The sequence below is a fragment of the Cloeon dipterum genome, chromosome X, assembly GCF_949628265.1.
Source record: "Cloeon dipterum chromosome X, ieCloDipt1.1, whole genome shotgun sequence".
NCBI lineage: Eukaryota > Metazoa > Arthropoda > Insecta > Ephemeroptera > Baetidae > Cloeon > Cloeon dipterum.
Window position 1 is genome coordinate 22415107 of NC_088790.1, and position 23186 is coordinate 22438292.

The window sequence follows — 23186 nt, forward strand, 5'->3', positions numbered from 1 at the left end:
AAAACAGGGTTTCGGGACAAAAAAAATTAACGTCGTTTCTACTGCGATCAATAACAGAGCCAATTTTGGTTTTCAGCAGATGATGAAATTCAATCTTTCATCTTATTTACAATGCACAGTAGCTCAGTAGCAGGATTAAAGCTCAAAAATCGCGATGAAGAGTTTCCTAAAATTGTAAATAAACGGAAGAACCATCGGATAGCTACTTTGACCTTGACATCACCAATTGCCAATTTAGGCATAAATCTTTTAATTATTTATCATTGATTTAACAGCCATGAAGTAATTTTAAATTTACAAGATAGAAAGCCATCTTGGACAATCTGCGCCTAGCCACGATTGGACTAAACAGTAACACAGATGTATGAAGCGAGGAAAAAAAGGAAACAGCCTCCTTTTAGGTCTCAAGTGGCTAGTGAGACACATTTTTTCATATTTACTGTGAGCAATTGTTATAAAATTATTCATTAAAATAGAAAGCAAAGAGGACAAACTGAATCGTGGGACGTTTCAAAAACTTTTACGACTAGAAAACGAACTTTTCCGAGCAGAAAACAATCATGATCAAAACATATAAAAAACGATAATGAATGCAAAATTTTCTTGGAAAATTTGAGGATTCAGGGTCAATGAGACTATGACCCAAAAAATCTGATCAAAGACACAGATTCTTACGTCCGAGTAAAGCCTGATTTTTTTTCCAAAACAGGCGAAAATCAGATTGGCAAGAAATTCTTGCAAGCAATTCAAGAACAAAAATTTGGGGCCTTTGTTGAAACTTATAACGGAAATATTTGGGATAACAGTTAAATGTTATCTGATGCAAAGAATTCTAAAAAAATCCCACTAATGTGGTCGCATTGTCACGTTGTCAGGGTTTTGCCTTACGATATTACGACAATAATATGACATGTATTGTTTGCGATGTAATCGACGTAAAAAGCAACAATATTGTTAGGCAAAACCCTGACACACGTTGCATTCTTAGCAACCCAGGAAATGAGAATAAATCGAATAATGTTTTAATTTTATTTACGATCTTGTATTATTAAGATCTTGTTATGAAAACATGTAATCTTTGGATTGCGCACCACACAATTTAAACGTAAACAACGTAAAAATTATTTCTTGACTTTTGATTGATGTATAATTTGATTTGGTTCATCGCAGGAAGATCAAAAAGCGATTGCTTTTGCGTTCAAGAAACTTATTTTCGCGCCAAAAATAGTTACATTTGCCCAGTAAAAGAAAAAATTGAGAAATCGTTTTCTCAAAACAATGTGTGCAGTCTCAAAAAGTGGCCATTTAATTATTTACTCAACACTCCAGTTTAGAGAGCGTAGGGTTTGTAATTGAGTTGTCTAGTTTGTTTACGTCCCGGCATGGCGTGTTTGGGTCCAACCCATGCAGTCAGTCAGTCGGTTGGTATTCCCTCCGATTGTGACATCTGCATGGGAAGGAAGCAATTACGCGTTTATAGTTTTCGATTAGGCACGCCTTGTCGGCTGGATATTTTTTCTTCACCAGCATTTATGAATCAATTAACACGAGTGTAATCCCCTATATGGGGTAACAATAAAATGACGCCTTCTCTGTGGCTTCCACGACACCAAATATTGTTCTATGACAACACAAATATTACTAAAGATGAGTCATTTCACTGGGTTTCAATCTAATTTCGTTTCGGTGGCCCTGAAATTAAAATTGCGTGCCGTGATTCATGTCTAACGCAGCAGCTTTGAGCAACCCGATATGCTTTGGACAGCAAAAAGTGGTGAAAACGACACCCGGGCGGGCGGGCGGGCGGCGGAGGCACAAAGAGCCTGAACAGATCTGTCTGAGCATCAATCGCGCGGCCCTGTCCGAGAATTTGCAACTCACGGCTCGACGGCTGCTTTCTCCGAATCGGCGGTTTTTTTCATGACGGACGGCGGCCTCGGCTTGGCCGCAATGTCCGGCTTGGGGGCGGCGCTCTTCCTGCTGGTCAGCCTGGCGGAGGCGGTGATGCCGGAGGCGGCCGCGGCGCTCTCCACCTTGTGCCTCAGCTCGTCCTCGACCTCAGAAGAGTCGGTGTTGCGGCGTAGGTTGTGCAGCCACTCGGACACATTGCCCGGCAGAGGCGGGTCGCGGCCCACTTGGTGCGCCTTCCCGACCCAAAAGTCAAATTTAGAACCGGAGAATAATTCGAACCGATAGTGCTGCCGACGCCGCGTTACCACCTCCTATCTCGCTGACTTGCTCCTTGTGACGCCCGCGATCAGATTTTATTGTTCTTATCAGTGGAGGAAAAATGCTCGCTTTCTCGCGCATTTCGCGTTATCTGCGCTGTCACGTGCAATGCGATTTGTTTGTTTCGTTAATTCAGCACTTCCTGCAGGCCAACTAACTCCATTTGTGATTTGCCCGTACGATGAGAGAGATAATATCATAGAGGAACTGCTAATCTGGTTTTTGTTTAGTGAAAGTGCTTTTTTACCGTGTACTGCTGAAATTACGATTTTTCTTTAACCGACTCTCTCGGGTTTAAAGGAAGGAAATAATGAAAAATCACGTGAGTTGGTTGGGGATTGAATTTCTTTTGTCACTAAATAATTTTCGTGATCTATGAAGCAGAAATTTTACTCATCAAAGGCCGCCTGAATAGAACGAGTGACACCATTTTTTAATATTAAAATAATTTTTTGGCTTGATTTTCAGACAGCCAAAACGTTTGGTCGAAAACATGGTTACAGATTTGCAACAATTTAATAATCCATTGTTACCACAAAAAAGCGTCAATCGTTCAATTCAGGGCAAGGAGTGTACAACCGGTAAAAATTCCTTAATTCAGAGGGTCTTTAATATTTTGAGCTTGAGGATTTTTCAAGTAGAGATTTTATGTCGCATGCAGGTGAGTGGCGGGCATTTTCACTTATTGTGATCGTTTACTGTCAATCGTTTTCAACAGCTGGGGATTTTAAATTCTCTGCAGTTTCGATTTATTATTTTTAATAAAAGTACTGCTCAAAATGCCTTAAGGACCGAAATATCAACTATTAAAATTCTTCACTTTTATTTACCCATCCCTGAAAAAGAACCCTCTTTTGTTAAATTTGTTTTTAAAGATATTGTATTATAATTTCCCCCATTGTCTCAGTCACAAAATTATCATACCAATTAAAAATAAAAGAGCTGCAAGCGAGAAAACTACCGAGGGAAACTTACATTTGAAAATGGAATATTTGCGTCTGAAAAAAATGCGAAAAGAAACTTCCTCGTTGCGGCCCCTCTCGTTGCCTCGGTGGCAGACCGACTGGATTAGCAGCCTACCAACCCACCGACCAAACGACCCAGCAGATTGTCTGAGTGAATGACTGACAGAATTATCAAACGAATTGACTTCTCTTTTAGCTACAGTGCACACGCATAAACAGGCAAACCACTCTTACAGAATGACATCCTGCCCGCCACCCAATGAGAGAGAGAGAGAGAGAGAGCTAAGTCACAGTTGTGGCCAAATGGAAGCACTTTATCAACATTGTCTTCTCAGTTTCACCGAGGTTATTAAATAGATTTAAAATTAATTTAAGACCAGAGATTTTTTTTTAAATAACTGAGAGTTATTGTCGGAGTAAGGTATGCAACCTGTGCGGCAGCCGTGCATACCTGGGCCAGTCTAAGCGTCGGGCGTCGCAAGGAGCGTAACCGAGATACAAGCGACCTTTTCAGTTCCTCCACTCATTTGCACGGTACGGTTTTCCTCCCCACGCACAATTTAAATTCGGCGTGGTCACGTATCTGCATGAATGGAGACGGTATAATTGAAACAAATTCAAGACAATTAAGCGCGCGAGTGGCGGTCCACTTGTTGCTGAACGCATCTCAGGAGGCGGAAACACGCGTGGCAGCAGTCGAAACCCTGGCCGAAGGTTACCATGGACGGAGGCGGCGTCGGAGGCGGCTGGGGGCTGAACTGAAGCAGGGCACCGCGGGCGGGCTGGGGCGGCACCCTCGTCCTGAAGGCGCAGCAAAACTGGTCGCGTTATCGCGTCGTGTTATCGCGACAGGAATTGATGCTGACCGCATTTGACGTTGTTACTTGCGCACATATTAGCAGCGCTGCGCCGACAGCCAAGGAAAATAAAACACAAAATAAAACACTAGTGCTGGCGGCGGAAACTGCGAGTCGGGCGTGCCGCACCGCCGAGGGTCGCGCTGACCCATGCCGCTCCGGCACAAGACTGGCCGGCCGCATCTTCGCCGTCTCGCCGACCCCGGCCACGCCCCTCCACTTTGCGTCACCCCGAAATAAAGTCCGTCGTCGGCCGGCCGCCGGCTGGACCCTGATTCATCGTCCCGGTTGCATCTCAGCCAGCTGCTTTTTCGTTGCTGCACTCCCAAAGCAGAGTCGAGCTGCCGAGCGCGATAAGAACGACGCAGAGCAGCTTTCAGGGGAAGTAGGCTTCCAGATTAGGAAGTGCTCCTCTCCCGTTTGAGAAACAAGCTGTTAATTTCTTTCCGAATGGATTCAAACCCAAGCATTTTCGTTTCAAATGATTTGGAGTACGAAAATAAGCAAGCGAGTTGATCCGGTCGGGGGTTATTTAGGTCATTGATTGATGGCATTTAGACAAACTCGTGTTCTCTAATAAATGGCACCACGTGATATTTCCACGAGATGCTCACAAAGGGCGGCTAATGTTGTGTACTCGATCGCGCATAGTCCTCACTTTGTGTAATAATAACCCCGCCTTTATTGCACACTTGCGAGCAGCAAGGACGGAAAATTTTTACGGCTTGTGGGAACTTCCTCTTTTCAAGCGTTGCTGAAAATGGGGTTGATGTAAAACAGACGCGTAAAGCAATAAATGTCTTAATGCGACTGACCAAGCAGAAAGTTCAAACTAGAGGAAGTTCGTGAGTGTATAAATATTAGAATCCTTGACGTAATGATGTGAACCAAGTTCAGTGAACAAAAATATTTTTTATTAAAAATTTTAAGCAACTAATGGTTCGTTGTAAATAATGACGAAATGTTTCAAAATTGATTATGTTAAAATTAAAATTTCTTCAATGTTGAAATGAATTTTTATTGTTGGACTTTTTGGTGAGACGAAATAATCAAGAGATTATGAAAAAATTATGCTGGGCTCAATAACGTTTATCAAACGTAATTATTTTAGTGCAGGATTCTGAGAGATCATTCAATTGCCTATTTTTCTTGGTGGTTCAGTTTTTCTGGCAGTTTATAATTTTCTTTCAAGATGTGTAGATTGAATAATATTTCCTATCTGAGTAGATTTTTTCGTTTTCAATTTAAATTAGATTGTTTCAATTTAAAAAAAGTCATTTTAGGTGTTCCCTCCCTAATGATAAATATGCATCCAGGCACCCTTTCACCTAAAAAACGATTACAATTGAGAAATATCCCCATTCACCCAATTCCCATTGTTATGTTTTCAAGTTTCGAAACAAAACCATGAACTCTCTAAGTGTCAAAATCAACACATTCCCCCCTGAAAAATAATCAGTAGCACGCATCGGCGGCGCTTAAAGTAGAGTGCAGAGGGGGTGCAGAGTGATTAAGTCGTCCCATCACGCGTTGACTTCTGGTGCCAAAGCACTTGACAGGCGCGGCAATCAAAGCAGTCTCGAGTGTATTCGTTCACAAGCGCATAAGCACGCCTACAGTGCACTGTGTGAACGGCGCGGCACAACTTTTCGATGTCGCACAACTCGACGGCTAAATTAATTTGTCAGATGGAGGCGTCGAGAGACAATCACAATGCGCGTTCTCGCCGCGACAAGCCGGCGAACGATTGAAACCCGAGGTTCCATTGAGCCGAGGCTTTTTGCGAGTCAGCGAGCAAATGTTTACATGGTTGCAGTCGTAAAAACGTTCAAGTGGAAGTCTGCTCCGTCGGATGCAAATCGCTCCGGCATGTGTGCGTGTGTGGCCCTGCACATGTAAATTAACTAATCTATTTATTGCACTATTCTCCGTGCTATTATGCAAATATAGGGCATGCGAACCCTCTTTAATTTCGTGGAAATACTATTTTTATGAAGCATGCGGATAAAATTAATTAATTAATTTTTCCTTTTTTTCTGGTTATTTATTATTCTTGATGATGAGCGAGTGAGGTGTATAAGCCGATATATCAACTTTTTTAATTATATTTTCTTACAGTACAATTTTACTAGGAAATTTGACTAAGTATAATAAAATACTTAAGAACTATGTAAAAATGTTGGCTCATACCACAGTCAAATAATGTGACATGGAAATGTTACACAGACAAAAAACATTTACCGTGATATTAAAATTTGCTTATAAAAATATCATTCATCTCTATTTTTTAACCCACATTTTATCTATTTTTATATTATTAAAGGCTACTAATCCAATTAAAATTCGTAGTAAACATAATTTATTATTCAATTTCGCGGTTGGTGCAGGTTCGCATAACATGTAATCGCGGCTTGCTCTATTTCCATTCACAATCACAATCGGCGCAGTCTAGTTGCAAAGCAAAATAAAGGGCAGTCACAGTACCTTGGCGCCAGTGGGTTTGTGGATGTAGAAGGCCTGTCTTTCATCGCGGTCGTAGTATTCATCCCAGCCAGGCGGCAGCACCAGTTCCACGGCCGCTGGGCTTGGCGAACGCGACTTGGTGCCCTCTTTCGGCGAACGATGGCTCGAGCGCGGCTGCGAACAGAAAATAATAATCGGTCGCGTTAACAGGGGAAAGCTGCTGGCCAATTTCGAGCGCTGATTGCGGGTCATTTATAACTATATATAATATTATATTGAGCTGCTTTTGTGTTTTTCTTTTTGTGTCACGACCACCGATGAGAATCAAACCTTTTTTGTTTAATATCCTTTGTAAATTGACGTGAGATTCTATTTGCGGTCGCTTTTGTCTTATGATTCGATTTGCCAATTGGGATTATGTCAGCGCGCCCCGGCCAATTATGGTAATTTTGCAAATTGCGCTGCCTCACGCTTCTGTCTATAAAGTTACGCAAGGAGCAGAGTAGAAAAGTATCCTTTCACAACGTTGTGAATTATTTAAATATATATTTTTACTCCTATAAGCAGGGAAGAATAATATTGAACCATCCGTTGGTTTTTACAAATCAATTTTTGCCAATTTCCCGCTCAAGAAATGAAAAAATGTTTTGATTTTTTTCCCGAGCAAAAATATATCATTTGCGGTTAGTTTAAATTACTTTGTTTGAAATTGATCTTCCATCCCCCAATTTTACCAGCATATTCTGTGTACCCATAGCTCAAGTCGAGGTAATGTGCAAAAAACTTACATATTACTGAAAACTTGGGTACAAATAATTCCTTAAGTTCTTGGTAATTAATGAAAGAAAAAAACTCGCGGTTTTTGGCAACCCAGACTCGTAGACACCACACACATCTAAGAACTCAAGCTCTTGGCAATTTTTGACACCTGCAAAGCTTACCCAAAAAGACATTATTTGGCGAACCGTAAATAATCACACAATAAACAAACATGTAGGCATGCACAATAAAAGCTAAAAAATATTTGATACCTCATTTTGCCTAGTGTCCTCGTGCTCCCTATTGTTTCCAACGATTCTAGTTCTTGGCGGCTTCCAGCTCTTGATTCCTGTGATGCTGTGGAAGTAGTAAGCGCGACCATTTTCGGTGCGAAACTCGGACCAGCCGCCAGGCAAAACGCGTTGCGGCTTCTCCCTCGAATCGGGCGTCGGCGGGTCCAAGGGCTGCTGATGCTGGAGGGGCCGTGGCGCCACATTGAACGGTGGTACTTCGTCGTCGTCATCGTCGTCGAGGCTGTTGGATGAGTTCTTGCTGGGGATACAGAGTATGGCCGGGCGACGTCGACACCCCACCTAAAGCGCCGACGGACAAAGCAAACAAGCCGGAGGTCAAAATCACGAAAGCACACAAAAATGACGTGAAGCAGCAATTTAAATATGCACGGCACGAGGTTGTTTTTGAGTCGAGGGATATGCAGAGGGGTGTTCCGAGGGGCAAGTGTAATTATTGTTGCTCAATGCCCCGAAAAGAGGGTCGCCTCTGTCTCTGCCTTTGGTTCATTTTTAATGAGCACTGCCGTCTCACTGAGAGCATAGGTTGTGCAACACTGGTGAGAACTGACGGTTTGTTTTTCACTTATTACCAGACTCTGTTATTCGTAAAAGCACTCTGCCTTTCAAAATCTTAATGACATCGTGTGCTGGTTTTCACGGGGATCGCGTTAACAGTTTTAACTAAATGTCATTACATTTTTATTGTTTTAAAAGCTTATTTAGATTTTCTTAAACTTTTTAAGTTAAATATATACGCATTTTATTATTTCTTGATAACCATAGTTAGAGTTCAACAACCTGCACACCGTTTTAAAAGTCCTTATATGCACCTGAAAATAAATTCAATCACAAATATCCAAACAACACGACTTTACTTTCTTAAAAAATTAAAGAAGGCGGATTCTAACAGTTATCATTAGAAGTGAAACGGAAACTCACTCAATACCTAGAATCGTCCAAATTGTGTGGCTTTTTGACGTAAATATTTTTTACTCCTCTATTAGTGGGCACTTCTCCTCATATAATGATATACTACAGATAAAAAAGGACTCTAAAATGGTACTATTAACATTCCTTTCACAGCATTCTTGATTCTAGACTGGATAAAATAAAAATTTACAAAAACAGCTGTCGCATAAATGAATAATTAGGCGGCCACAGCGAATATTTTCTGCCAAACACGCAAATGTATTCCAATTAGCATTCGGCGCACGTGTAATAAGGATTCACGAAGACTATGTGCTCGAGCCAAGAAAAGAAAAACGCTCCGTCGCGTTGTGGGAAGGTGATCAACCTGTAATTTAAAGGTTAGCACACCGGGGCCAAAAGCAGTCAACTTCGCGTCGTGCGCATGCAGCCGAGATCGCCTTTCTCATTTCAATGGTTTCTCGAGTGTTCAGAATTAACATGTACGCAAAATTGGTCTGCTCTCTGTGGTGAGGAAAGGTCGTGCACGCCATCGGAGAAATAATAGATTTGTTCTCCATCGTGCCAACAGTTTATTTATTTCAGTATGATTAGTTTCTGTTTGTTTTTCTTTAGAATGGCTTGTTTTTGTTGAATCCTTGCCTTGAAATTTATTTATTGCTCTAACATGACGTTAAATAATGAATATTTATTTCCTTCATCAGGTTTTCTCCACAATAAATTATACAAACAAAATCTAGCCAGCGAGTCAGATTAAAACAGTAAAATGAAACATGGTTTTGCTGAAATATTTCTTTGTAGACTGTTTATTTTTATTCAATCATTTTAATTCCACTCAAACTTAGTCATCTTCAAGGGGCTATAATTCGCGTCTGCGGAAAGACAGGAAACGGGCTGTGTCTTCTCGGAATGAAAAACAAACAAACGAGGCGGCGGGTGGAGCAGCCAAATGTAGGATTTCGCGTGGAAGGTCGCTTTGTCTCTAACGAGATCAAAGGCATCGATTCGCAGATCGCGTAATACAGCCACGACCTCGTCTCTATTTTTGAGAATTGTTTGTTATTTTCTCCTCGACTCTCGTCAGGTATTAAGTCTCTCTTTCTCGCGGTAACGCGAGTGGAGTTCGGTAATACCGATACTCCAATCGCGAGCGACCTCAAGGAATCAATGAAGCCTTTCGGAATATATCACTTTTGTAACGTTTCGGGAGGACGCCCCGAGGCCGCGATGCATCTTTCCGAATGTTTTTGTATTGTCTCCTTCGCCGCGGAGTTGTACAACTCAACTCACACACACACGTGAATGATGTCTCGAGGTTGGGGAAAAGGCGCAAGAAATTGTACACGCGCGCGATTATACAACGATTGTAATTGCTGTTGCGGAATAACGAGCCCGCGTGAGCCGCGCGCGACCAGCTTCCTTTCCCTGATAAATGAACCGAACCGTACGTTCTATTCCTTTTGGCGCACAGTGCATTAGCAAATCACGAACCGATAAGCCGCAACTAGCAGCTGATGAGAGGAGAAAATATCGATTTTACGGAACTCTAGTGTTTTGGATTTATGATTTCATGATTTGTTACAAAACAATTCATTTATCGCGTTCAATTTAGAAATCCTTTTTGTGAGGAAACACAAAACTGCCCCGTTTTTGGTTAAACAATTTTAAAAATCATAGCTGAAATTTCTTTCCAGCTTTGTCCACCTGGTCAAAGTCTAAGTTAACGTGTTTACCTGAAGTTACCCCCTCTCTCGCATGTTTTTTTTATATTTTTGACAATGATATATTTATGAATTTAAACTATTTGTTAGAATAAACACACGTATTTTTGGAAATTCATGGTTCTCATAACAAATATAAGGGAACAATGAGTTTCGATTCTAAACTGTCTGATAATTCAACCAATTGCAAAATGTGCGTCGAAATCAAAACTAATTACTGGAGTTGCCGATGGCTTGAGAGTGACTCTGACGAGCATCCTGGCTGGGATGTGCTGGGGTCGAAACTCGCGCAGCGTTGGCGTGATCAGAAAGCAGAGAGAAAAATGATTTCACCTGTCCGCGCACGAATTCACTCTCACTGATTAATTGGCACGACACTAATCAAAACGAATGGTGCTATCCACTCGGCTCGGTCTTCCGTGGCGCACATGGTTTGATCGGCACTGTCGGCGGCCGGCGGTGATACTGGTAGCGAGCGAGCGACCCAGTCCACCGAGCAGAGGGAAATGCATGCGCCCTGCTCAAGCGCGGCTCATTCAGCGAACGGCCGGTCGGTCCCCCTTTCAACCTTTGATTGCGCGAGAGAGAGAGACTGGCTCCAACTCTCATTATTCTATCAGGGGACAGTGACACGTTGCAAATCAAGAGTGGAGCATATTTTTTCTAGTATTTGTGTGGGAACCAACCTCTGTTTGGACGTGGCTGATAAGAGAAAAACGGTTCTGATTGATAAATTAGAAAATAGCAGTACATTTCATAAAATGGGAGTTTCAAGATAATATTAGGCGCAGTAAATTGTTTTTATTTCATTCCATCAAAACCGTTTTACACTGCCCATGCTGTTGCCGCCTAACATTACAAGCTTCGAAGGCAACTATGAGTGTGTGTGGTGTATTACGTTCGCGTCTGCTGCTACTGAATTATATACAATACAATCTCATGCACAAATGCATAGGGGCCGGACGCCGGAGTTGTTTAACTCACTTGGGGTCTCCTTTGACAGCAGACATCACTGTGACGTCTGCTATTATTTTGTCACAGGCAACAACCAGCATCTCTGGCGCGACATTCGATGACTGCTACCGCCCAGGGGACAACCAATTTGAGCGCCAATTAGCGTTTTCCTCCTATTCGACTTGAGGGCGTTGGTTAAATTTATAGGGCTAAACCAATCATCATTATTTTCGGCTTAGAATCCGGGTTTCAATTAATTTTTACTGGGTCAAATAACTCATTAATAACAGCCCAATGAAGAAATCATGGAAGATGTTAAATATTTGCAAGACTTGATTTTGCATGTAGTTTGTTTTGAAATTGTTACATTTTTTGGATGAAAGAGGCTGTAACAAATCTTTTAACATGAGATATTTCATTTCTTTACTAATTAGAGCTCTTTCTTAGGCTTTTGATTCACGATTTATTAGTCCCCTCTGAAAAACAGAGCAAAAGGGGTTGCAAAATAAATCACTACAGTTAGAATAAGTTCATGGTAGCAGAGAGGCTGACTGTGCAATGCATTACAAGCATAATTGAGAACAAAGAAAAGAAACAGTTCTTAAAATTTTATGAATTTTGTTATCTTCTGAGAGGAAAAACATAAAAATATATTGAAAACATCAATTAGCAACTATTGGTGTGACTGTTTGTTTATCGTGCGGGGTCATTGTTCTAGCGTAAAGCTCCTTACACAAATGATGTCACATTCCTAGGTGCTTTTTCGGAGTTCACGCATTCAAATGTCACCGAAATCAGCTTAGGTGTTGATTTACATGCGGGCCACGTTCAGTTCCTTCCCATTTCCGCCCGATTCCAAACAGTCAAATAGGTCACGCGACGCACGATTACAGACACAAACGGCCAAAGGTTAGATGCTCTCGGGACAGAATGAAAAAGCGCCTAGGCGGCAACCATATACTGTACGGCACAAACACGAACAGCCCGCGAGCGGCTGACGGCTGACGACGTGCAGTTATCTATTTTCTTTCTTTCTTTCATTTCTTTTCGAGCGCTCCGCTGTGAAAATAAAGCGTCCGAGTACCACCGCACTCGCTCGCAATCTCGTGACCGCCGCAGAAAAAGTGGTGTGTGCGCGCTCCTATTTCGCGCGTGTGTAACTTATTACCCTCTTGGTGCATGTCTCGCAGCTATTTTTGCCCGATTTTATTATTCCTCTCTCTGTCTCCCTCCGCTTTGTCCTGAAAGTCACAAAGAGTGCTTCTGTTGATGACGCTATTTGCATTTCATTCAGTGACGTAATGGAATAGTCTTTATTATTGATTTCCAGCCGTTTTATCAATACTCTTCTGCTGACAAATTATTCACAGAGCATTGCTGTTTTGTTAAAAACAAAAACGTTTCAAAGGAAGTCTCCCACACTTAGAAATAATCACTAGAGATAAAATAATTCATCCAAATTGAATTTTATTAAGTCAGTTAAGATTTTGTTTTACCAATTAATTGCAACATTTAAAAAAATGATCTGCACAGTTCCAGCAAGCACTTGAATTGTTCCTGTGCTTCTCAGCAATGTCCGTTTCAACTGCGCAGCAACAACCTTGGCAGCAACCCGATATTTAATTCACGCCTGATGGCAAAACTTCTTTGTTGCTCACGCGAGATAATATACTCGGTGTTTTTGTCCAGCACCAAATTAATCCTTTTTTCTAGAACGGCTCTTAATAAGTGTACGTGCGCATTAAAAGCAGTGATAATCGCGATTCAAGAGTCGGTTTGTTTGGCGCGGAGAAAAACTGACAAAGCGCTGTTTCAGCTGCTGTGTCGCATAAATATGGATGCCGGCCGCGTTCGTATTCTCTTTTCCAGCAGCTTTTATTATGCGCGGCTCGCATGTGCTGGAGCAATGACGACGAGAAAGGTGACTTGCCAAGGATTCTCCGGCAGACGGCCGTAAAACCCTTTCCATCCACACACAAACAGCACGAAACTAAATGCTGCAGTTCAAAGCGAGAAAAATCCCCACTTTTTGCTCACGTGCGACTTTTTGTATTAATTTTGCAACGAGCGCGTAATGAGGAGTACGTTGAGAAAGAGATGCATATGTGAGGAAATTTAGGTTGATGCAAGAAAAGTGCATATAACTGTCTGGAATTTGGTCGGTACGCCATATGGGCTCGCCACTTGCTGAATATAATGAGTCTGCCAAATGTGCAGTTAATTTTCACACCAGTTGACCCGGCAAAATGATTTTCCATATGTCTTTAAACGGAATTCAAGCTGTCCTCAATTCAAATAAATTTAAATGCGCTAAAATACTTTTTTAATTTCGAGTATTTTAACGTGAAAGTTATTTGCTAGATTTTATGTACATCTAAAAAACCATTGTGAAATAAAATTGTGCAATGCCATAATTACTTCCGTGGCAATTTTTTGTAAAAGATATTCTCTTCATTGTGAGAATAAGTAAGCTTAGATCCTGCTTCTTTAAATTCCAAATTTGTCAAGGCTATTCGAGATACGAGACAAAACGGTTCTGCATTGCTGGCGTCTGACTAATTAGGACAAATATATAAGCTTTAACGATTTCGGCGGTAAAAAGTGGCTGTGCACATCCACCTGATTTATATTTTATGTCCAATTACTTCCACCTTATCCTCGAAATTTATAGGCTGGCAGCTCGTAAAAGCGAGGAGGATGCCACGATTTTACGCCTGCAATGACACAATCCTTTCTGCGCGCCGAGGAAAATCCGGCAACGACAAACGCGCGGCGGGACCTCTTATTTTTGCCCATGAGAGGACGCAATTAGCAGCAATTTGGCACCGGCCATTCGCAATTTTAAAAATAACAACAATTTGTCGCGACTAGGTGCGGTGAGTTTTCTGTTTTGTCACGCATTCCTTGCCACGCACAATGCAATGCAAAATCTGCGCTGCGCTGCGGCGTGAGGTGTTACCTCACGTTGCTACTTAAATTCTGGGTTTGTGCGCAACTCTGAAACTATTTCGTATGCATATGATAAAAACAGCCGGCTGGGCACGCCGGCTGAGCACGGATAATTGAATTATTTGTCAAGATTTCCATGCCATACCGGAGCAGAAATCCGCCACGATTGCGGCCTTAGATAATTTGCGAGCGAGCAGGAATCTAGGTCTCTAAGTTTAGGACAATACTTGATGCGCGAAATTTAATATAATTTGTAGCATCAGAGAATCTATTTAAAAAATAAATCCTGCTTATTGTAGAGGTATATTTTTACAAATTACGATGCCTTTCTTCTTTCCACAACACCGTTGAAAATGGCTGGCAAATAATTAATGGCTTAAAAATTACTCGGCCGACTTAGGCCTACATTTCTAAATACCATTGCTCGTAAAATTGGAATTTTAACACCATTTTAAAAGAAAAAATATCGAATAAGTCCCTTACTGGACACAAAACTTTTCGGCCTGTCACGCCACAGTAACTTTCAAAACTAATTCAAAACTGCAGAGGATTAATACTAACTGCACTCATGTTACGAATGTTAAAAAATAAGAATAATAAAGGAGACGAGTTGATGAATTACAACATTTATCTAAATTTTCCATCGGCTGTTATTATGAAAAAATATCCTTAAAAAAATATTATATTGAGCTTCAAACAAACAACTGTAGATTCTAATCCCTGTCAAAAGACTAGGCACTACTTTTTTAAGATAAAATCAGACTTTTGAGGCCAAAACCTAGAATATTTCCACGTTGGAAAGAATTCAGAATAAATCCCAGCAGGAAAGCCCCTATAGACATGCTAATAAGGTCATGAACGTCTCAAGTGGCATATCGTCTGCGCATTATTCCATCGTGAATCGAAGCTAATTTGAATTGGTCTCCGCTGAGGAAGGAAAATGACGCAATCGAAATATACTTCTGAGAAGGATAAAAAACCGCCAACGGCCGAGACAAAACACACGCCATGCGTTATTGAGTTTTATTGCGGCCCTTGGTTCCCTTGACAGAAGAAGAGGAATCTCCGACCGTTTTATCAGCGTTTTGTGTTTGTGAATGAATCATGCTGACGCAACACATGCTCAATGGACTCTAAGGGGAGGAATTCTTGTGAATAGAACGAGATTAGAGTGTGATTTTATGTTTCGGTGCTCGAAGAATTTTCATACTACATGGTATAAGCATTTCAGAAGGTGCGCAGCCGTCGGCCAACTGTTAATTTTTGGATGCAATTACTTTTTAGTCGAGTTATTTCAATGACAAATCGTTTTTTAAAAAAACTGTGCATTTTGCGGACGAATTTCAGAAGACACCGTAAGAAGCCGGCGGAGATGAATGCAAAAGCAAGCTCATAAAACAACGAAAGATGCTGCTGGTTGATAACGTTCTCGCCTAACAAACGATTTGCCAAAGGCGACCCTGAATCCCATGAATCCGTGCACGTATCTGCATAATTTTTCTAGCCCGCATAAACACACTTACTTATTTTTAATTTGTAAATAACGGTCGCGTTCATTCACTTTTCCAGCTCATTCCGAATTCAAGAGCATGCCCGTGCGCGTCCGCGAGGCGTCTCCAAACAGATAAATTTGCAAAACAAACGTCCGAGCGAGCCTCCGTGCCGCGCGACACATCATACGAAAAGGCTGTGCTTGAAATTTACTTCCTGCTCATCAGGCCGTGTCAACGGCAAAACTAGATGCTGGTTTTACAACGGGAGTTGCGTGTGTAGCTAAACGGAATCACCAAATTGCATTGTTGCATTTGGCTTTGAATGATGACCATAATAATGATCGGCAAAATAATGCTCATTACGATTTTCTGTTCTGATTCGCGCCTCGAAAATATTATTGACACGCACCATGGGCGGCTCTAATGACAGTTCACATCTAGGAAGTCGTGAATTGTTACGAGTAATATAGTAGTTTTTTTGTTAATTTACTTGAATAAAGAGAGCAATGCACTACATTTTTTATACGGGAAAAATCTAGGAACTATAAATCTTCCTTATTTGTGAGTTGAGTGAAAGTGCGGACATAAGGAGTTTTAATTATACCGTGCACATATAAGACGAGCAATATGACAGTAACGACTACTTGTTTTTAATTAAGTTACGTACCCAACATAAAAAATGTGACTTTTATGTCTAGGGGTAGTTAAGTCGGGAATGTGCGGTGTGTTCAAAAATAGAACCACAACAGGAAGTTCCCACGGTGTGGGTGCGTTTTTGTCTTCTTTCGAAATCATCACAGACTTATCAGTCTCCCTTTCTGCTTACTTAGCTGGGTGTAGAAACCGACGCAACTATAACACGCATCTTACGTGTTTCTGTTTCTCCCGGGTTTATGTGAGGGCCGCACTTTAGTCTCCATTGAGACACTCAGGTAGGCGCCGCTGACAGAGAATGCAATACCTTTCGTTTCGGGTGCCTGCAGGTGCATTCACGTCTCAACTTCTCAAAGGTGCAAAGCACAACTGTATCGAATTTCATATACGCAGTGACAGGCTTAGAATATCTCCAAGGACAGCTGCGTCTCTTATTCAAAAATCGGGACAAGGCGATAAATTCAGTCCGCAGAATGAGGATTGAAAAAACATTCTCAGATAACATCGATCTTTCTTGGTGCCGGTCGGGCTTGATTTAAATTTCTACGGCCTAATTAACACCTTTTTAATGAACAAATCCGCTCTCCAATCACTTTCTTTAATCAACAACAATCAGTACTTTCGATCGATCAGTGAATAAGTTATTCCCTTTGCACTTTTCTCCTCGGTTTATAAGTAGGGCGAAATTGCAAGTGCGCAAAAAACTAAAACTGAAGCAACAAAAACGGATCGATTTTCTCCGCACTGAATTCAGCTGCACGCATCAATCACGGCATGAATTAATAAAATTTTACCCTGTCGAGCTCCATAGCCGGGTTTCACCTGAGCAACATCTTTCCCGGTCACTGATTGCTAAGAAGTACGTATTTGTCGCAGTGCAGGAGTCCACGCAGGCAAGCAGGTGGAATTTATGTGGGTCGAGCGGCGCGATCGAGTGCACTCTCATCTGCGCGGTGCCATCCAAACAGGACATGGAACTCGACGTGCCACGTGATTTACCGTGCATTTTTGCAGCTGACGAAAACGCCTTCATTCAAAACCGGCCACTTTATAATTACGATTTTATTGTGTACACACACACACCGTGAACACGGAGAAAAACGAGTTTAGAGCAAATACAACTCCGACAGTTGCTGCAATTAAAATATATATGGAGCAAGGCGGTAGTTTGCTTTTATAGTGAGTCATTCAATTTTACTTTATTGTACTCGATATTTATGGCACCTTCAATTTGAATTCAGAAACAGGTATATTATTTCTTCTCAGTGTTGGTTAAAAGTCATTTCGTGTGCCGTTGCTAAGTGTGTGTGGATGCTGTCGGAATAGTTGTGAAATTGAAATGTGTATAAACGTGCACGACCTGAATCAACCAAATTGCTATGCACGTCGCAGCTTGAGGAGTGAATTAAATTAACTTTTTTAGTTCACATCTTTTGCCGTTTTTATTGAAAAAAAAATGTATGGTGTTTTTGCGCAGTTACAAAAAGAATATCAAATAAGAGTTTCCTTCGTTTTAATATAGTTTGAATTATCAAAGTAATTCGTGCAACTTTTCGTGTTATTAGTTTACATTTTGCAACACCTGTAAAGTCTGCTTGAGCATGTTTTGCATGCTTTCTAAATGAATGTTAGCACTCCCGCTGCTAACTATTTTTATCAGCAGTGTGTTTGTGTACGCTCGGCAACCTTTGCAGCTCATAACCGATAAATAAAATTTCTCAATTGTCTGCCTGACGTCAGTCGTTGCCCATTGGAAACAAACACACTAGTCGTGTGAGTCTTGCTCAAACAATGCTTTTATGCAGCTCTTTATCTATTCGCGCCGACAGTTTGGACAGTAAGTATTTTACAGCGCGTGCGGCGGGCTTGAAAAGTTTGAATAAAAAAAGGAATCGGTCTATTGGATCCTTTCATTTAATTCGTTGCAGCAGTTTCTCGGATTCGCCTAAATTAGCAGGAACATTGGCAATTCTAAAGTGAGAGGCAATCCTTTATGCAGTCAGAATAATTGTGTTTATTTAACAAAAGTGCGAGTGAAATCTCTCTTCTAAATTGAAACCTGCTCCCAAGTTCAGGCGTGAAGAATAGCGAATAATGCAGTAGGAGCTGTAATGAGATGAGTTCAAGGCGCCGCTGCATGTGCAGTACAATAAAAGCCTTCGGCCAGCTCGCCCCCTTTCTCACAGGATATGAATGTAGCCGAAGCGTGTTTCCTTTTTTGATGAAAGTGAAATGTGTGAAGAGCTGGCGCAGAGCAATTAGCTGCGTATGTGCTGCATTTTCTTTTTCCTACCGCAAAAATATGCAACATGCCGAATTTCTCCTCGGTTTTGCAGGAGTTCAAATTTCCTGGGCAATTCCATTGTATGTGCGCAGCGCACGCCGGCCAACGTTTCAAATCGATTTTTCTATTGTTGAACGTGGCGGATCGTCTCTTGGCGCAGTTACGCTTTGCTGTGTCGCTACAATTTCTGGATTGTAATTTCTCTCTTTACAGTTCACGTACGACACATTTTCGTTCACAAGAGGAGTCATTGTTCTTTTGGCAAACGTGGAGGTGTCATAATGAAAATCTTCCGCGCGTCCATTGTTATCGAAACGCTGACACGAAAACAGTTATACGCTGGATGGCTCCTCACATATATCCGGTTTTTGTCAAAAACACTCATTTAAAACGATAGAGATTTTTGTTGCCTGAATGAGGAACAGAAGCCAGTTGTTGTTCACGAAATTAGAAATCACTCGGCATCGAGTTTTTTTTCCACAGAATAAACTACTTGCTAGCTGAAGCGGATCATGCAAAACTACAAAGCTTTCATCAGTCGCGGGAATTGACAATTTCTCGAAATAATTATCAGCAGAGATCCACGGACCTCAAAGCAATTAAACGAGTTGTTGATGAACCGAGAAGTTGAGCTTTCAGGAAGCGTGTCCATGCAACTAATTTATTCGAACAACTTTCATTTATTTGTTTGATCCACGCGACATGCAGCGAGAAAAAAAGAGGCCCGCTAGGCACGGAAGCCGTTTTGTTTTCACTTTTGGCCAAAAAAATCGATCAGCTAGACAATGCGAAGTGCACATCCTCTCTGACCATGCATGAGTGCGTAGACAATTTGCGTAGACGGAGAGGAAGCCCGTGAGATTTTTGCATAATGAAATGGCGAATCGACATCCTGTGCTGCGCCTCCAAATGAATCACCAAATAAGCGCTGGACAACAACGTATTATTTTATTTCGGAGGTGCATAATTCACGAAGTGTTGGGAGAAATCGATGGCTTTTCACCTCACCCGCAACAGAAAAAGGAGCAGTTCAGTTTCGTTAGTTTGCTGTTTGTATGTAGATTTCTATAAAGGTCACTCGTCATGACACACATTCTTCGCCAGCCAACAAGCTACATTTGTCAGCGCTAAACGACGAGTTTCTTTTTATTTTCTTTCTAGGTTTTAATCTGTCTCGCGACCGCGTGATTAGATTTTGCTTCCGTGGTGAATTGATTTCCCACAGGACCAGTGTGGCGTTTTCACGTTTGGTTAGTTCTCGAAAATGATACCGATGAGAGCCGCAATTAGGGTCGAGATGCGGCGCGGACAAATTGCTGCTGTTGAAATTTTACACATGCAAGTGGCCCAATTATCAAGAACTCGTGTCTGCTGCTACTTTACGACTCTCCGCGCGCAAGCAATAAAATTTCATTTCCGTAGATCGAGACGAACAGATCTGGTTTTCAATTTTTCCACTCGGTTTGTCAGTGGAAAACAATGCGCGCGCGTTTTGACTGTGCACATACGCTTCTGTAACGGTTTTTGAGGGCGTGAAAAGGCGTTAGACGCACTCATCCGCTCCATTACCTACATTAAGCGTGTGTATTCCGCGCCTAAAACGAGTCCCGCTTGCCAACGCAATGATAAGATAAAAAGCAGGCGTTTTTTCTGATTTCGTTGCACTTACAAGACAACATCGGAGGAAAATCTTACAGCCTGTGCTTCATAAAAGCGTCAATAAAAATCTTAAATCACGCGTCCATATCAAATTCACAGTCAAGGAAGCAAATTAAAATAGTGAGTGCTATCACCTTGCCGCCAAAGGTTGTGCAGCGAATTAAACCATTTAAAAATGACTGGCGGCGACTTTCATATAAATTGGTTTGCATACCGTTCGTGAAAGGTCGCAAACCCAAATAATTCAACACGAAGATTTCTTTCTCAAGGCCGGCGATTTGGCGCAATTGACCGACCGGTTTCTCGCGCCGAAATCAATGATCGGTTGGTGCTGATCTGCTTGCTTCGCGGAATGTACTCACCACTTTCTGGTTTCTCTTGAGAGCGGCGAGCGGCCGGGGCTGCTCCTTGTGAGATTCGCTCCTGCTGAGCTGCGTGCCGCGCTTTTCCTGCTGGCCGCCGACGCCCAGGCCGGTGTCCGACGAGGACCTTGGGCGGCCGCGGACTACGGTGTGCTCACCGTCGCTGCCCTCGTCGTCCGTAGAGTGGTACGTCTGGTTCTTGAAGGCCAACGCCGCGTGCGGGATGGAAATGCGCCGAAGCAACTGCGGGAATTTGCATTCAAGTGTGAATATTCAGCCAAATGTCAAAGGTCGTTTGTTTGTTTTTCCCCACAGCACCAAGCCAAAATTGATTCTTAGACTTTAGTGTATTTATTGATAATGCATGCAGGCCTGCAAGAGAAACGGGACTATAAATTCCAAGGTTTCAAGTAGCTTGTTAATAACAGCGGAAAATTATATTTTATGCACGACCTTTGTTTAGTTACATAGTTGCTCCTATTCAAATGGTAATAACGATAGATGTAATATACAGCTAACAACCCGTAATTAACTGTATAAGCAGAAATGATTTAAATTTTGTGATTGTTTGAAGAGGTTGATTTAAAATAATAAATTTAGCCATAGTAACGCAATGAAATTTCTTCAGGAAAAATCCCAATATGGTGAAATACGTGGAATGCAATTCAAAAATAACATACTCAAACCCCCCATTGAGAGATGATCTTCAGATTCTTTTGTAAAGAAAAGCATGTTTGACTGCTTATTTTATCAATGGGCAAGAGACCACACAAATACATGACAGACCTTTGAAAATATTGACAACTTTAAGTCTACCTGACAATGAGAGCTGTCTACCCCAGGAATTTGAAATTCGTTTTGTATGGGTTAATAAAGCATTTCAAGACACAAAAGCACGACAACAATGTATATTGCATGGGCTGGTAGTTTTCCACGTGAAAAATCCAATTTTAAACGATATTTATCAAACAAGTGTCGCAATTCATTGTGAAATCGAGCTATAGCTCAATGAGATACACAGAATCTATTTAAAAGTTGTCTTCGCTAAAACTAAATTTAACCACTCTGTCACCAATAAACAGAGAGTATCAGAAAAAAGAAGTAACCATGAAAAAAGAAGAATGAAAATTGCTGGCGTTCATTTTCTAACTTAATTGATTTGAACTGCGGATATTGAATTGATTTTTTCTATTTCAAGAAGCAAAAATTATGAAAATTCACATTCATAATAAACCGTCAGGAAAAATCCATTTTTTTAAACATTTGAATAGCGCGGACTCTCTATTAACACATTTAGCGTGGTTTTAATTCAAGTCATATAGGATTTTCCCTGACGAAATAGAGTTTCGGGGTTTGATTTGAAATCGGTTAAAGTATCCTAAGAATTTAAAAACTGTTTTGATTTGTGCTCATTTGGTGTAACGCATCGAAAAAGTCCCAATCCTAAATCGGGTAGACCACCCACCACCATCGTAAATAGCTTCTTTAAACTCTCTATATTTCAATATGCGAGTTTTTAACGGGGATTTTTATTAAGTATCAAATTTAAAGTTAGAATAAATTTCAGGAAGTACCGGTCTGCCTATTTTGAATTATTTTGAAAGTCACGCAAACGCTTTTTCTCTAATCATACATGATTCAGAGCAGAAGAAACGGCAGCTGGCGATTTTATAGCACTGTTGTAAAAATACAGTCTCCCGTAATCAGGAAAAAATTCTGAGAACGTAGACATAAAGTAAGGACGAATTCTAATGATTTAATTGCTGTTTCTTGTTTTGAAAATAAATATTTTTTGGACTGCGTCAAAAATAACTTGACAATCTGAAACGGCCGTCATGTAGATTGGAGATAAGAAAGATAGGCGATTAGGAAATGTGAGAAACGCACCTCTCTATTCTCGTCGGGTGACTTGTCCCACTCGTAGGACGAGGACGAACAGGCCTCGGCGCCAGAGTCGACCAGCGACTCGAGACTCCTGCTGGCCACCGAGTCCGAGTCGTCCTGCCTGGCGGGCTGCTCGTTGTTGTCCCTGCGAAAACTGCGGAACTTGAAGCTGCTGCTGCGCTGAACGGAGGAGCCAGCCGCCGCCGTGTTTTTGCGCCAGAACATGTCAGACTCGCTCGAATCGAGGTAGTCGGGCGACGGCGTGTTGTAGTCCGAGGTCTGCTCGATGACCTTGCTGCTGCTAATCGGCGTATTCCATGGCTTGAAGTTTATCTCCTCGGCCAGCGTCTCCAGCGACTTGGACAACACGTTAATCCGCGGCGACGGCACCGGCTTCTTGCCACCAGGGCCCACCACCGAGTAATTACGTCTGACGCCTACGGCACTCTTCTTCGACTCGCCCGTCGGCCCCTTATCGGCCGAACAGACGTGCTGATTAAACAGCTGGTGCTTATCGCGCAGGTTGTAGTTGCCTGTGATGAGTTCGTTGCGAAGAACGCTGGTCAGTTGGCGCCGCTCGTCGTGGCAGCACACACTGGACGCGATGTTCAGGTACTCCGGCCCAGGGATGTAAGCCGGCGGGCATTCACGTACGTACGCCGCCGGAACGTAGAACGGCTTCGACTCGGGATTCCGCAGGACCTAAAATAAAAAGCAAATGTTTTCTTGACAA

At 41.9% G+C, this 23186-nt stretch overlaps 1 protein-coding gene across 6 annotated transcripts in view; it reads right to left on the reverse strand.

The window, feature by feature from the left end:
• LOC135945735 (rho GTPase-activating protein 12-like) overlaps positions 1–23186 on the reverse strand; it is a 38242-nt gene that overhangs the window by 12333 nt on the left and 2723 nt on the right. For 2 of the 6 annotated variants that reach the window (XM_065493585.1, XM_065493584.1), the window contains exons 2-5: positions 22457–23155; positions 20570–20812; positions 7546–7866; positions 6536–6688 (exon numbers count right to left, since the gene is read on the reverse strand). In XM_065493585.1, the coding sequence (XP_065349657.1) occupies positions 6536–6688; positions 7546–7866; positions 20570–20812; positions 22457–23155 (1416 nt within the window). Of the gene's footprint in view, positions 1–1881; positions 2145–3913; positions 3996–4060; positions 4372–6535; positions 6689–7545; positions 7867–20569; positions 20813–22456; positions 23156–23186 lie in introns of those variants that run through there. The other 4 variants (XM_065493587.1, XM_065493586.1, XM_065493582.1 and 1 more) reach the window with 4 other exon arrangements.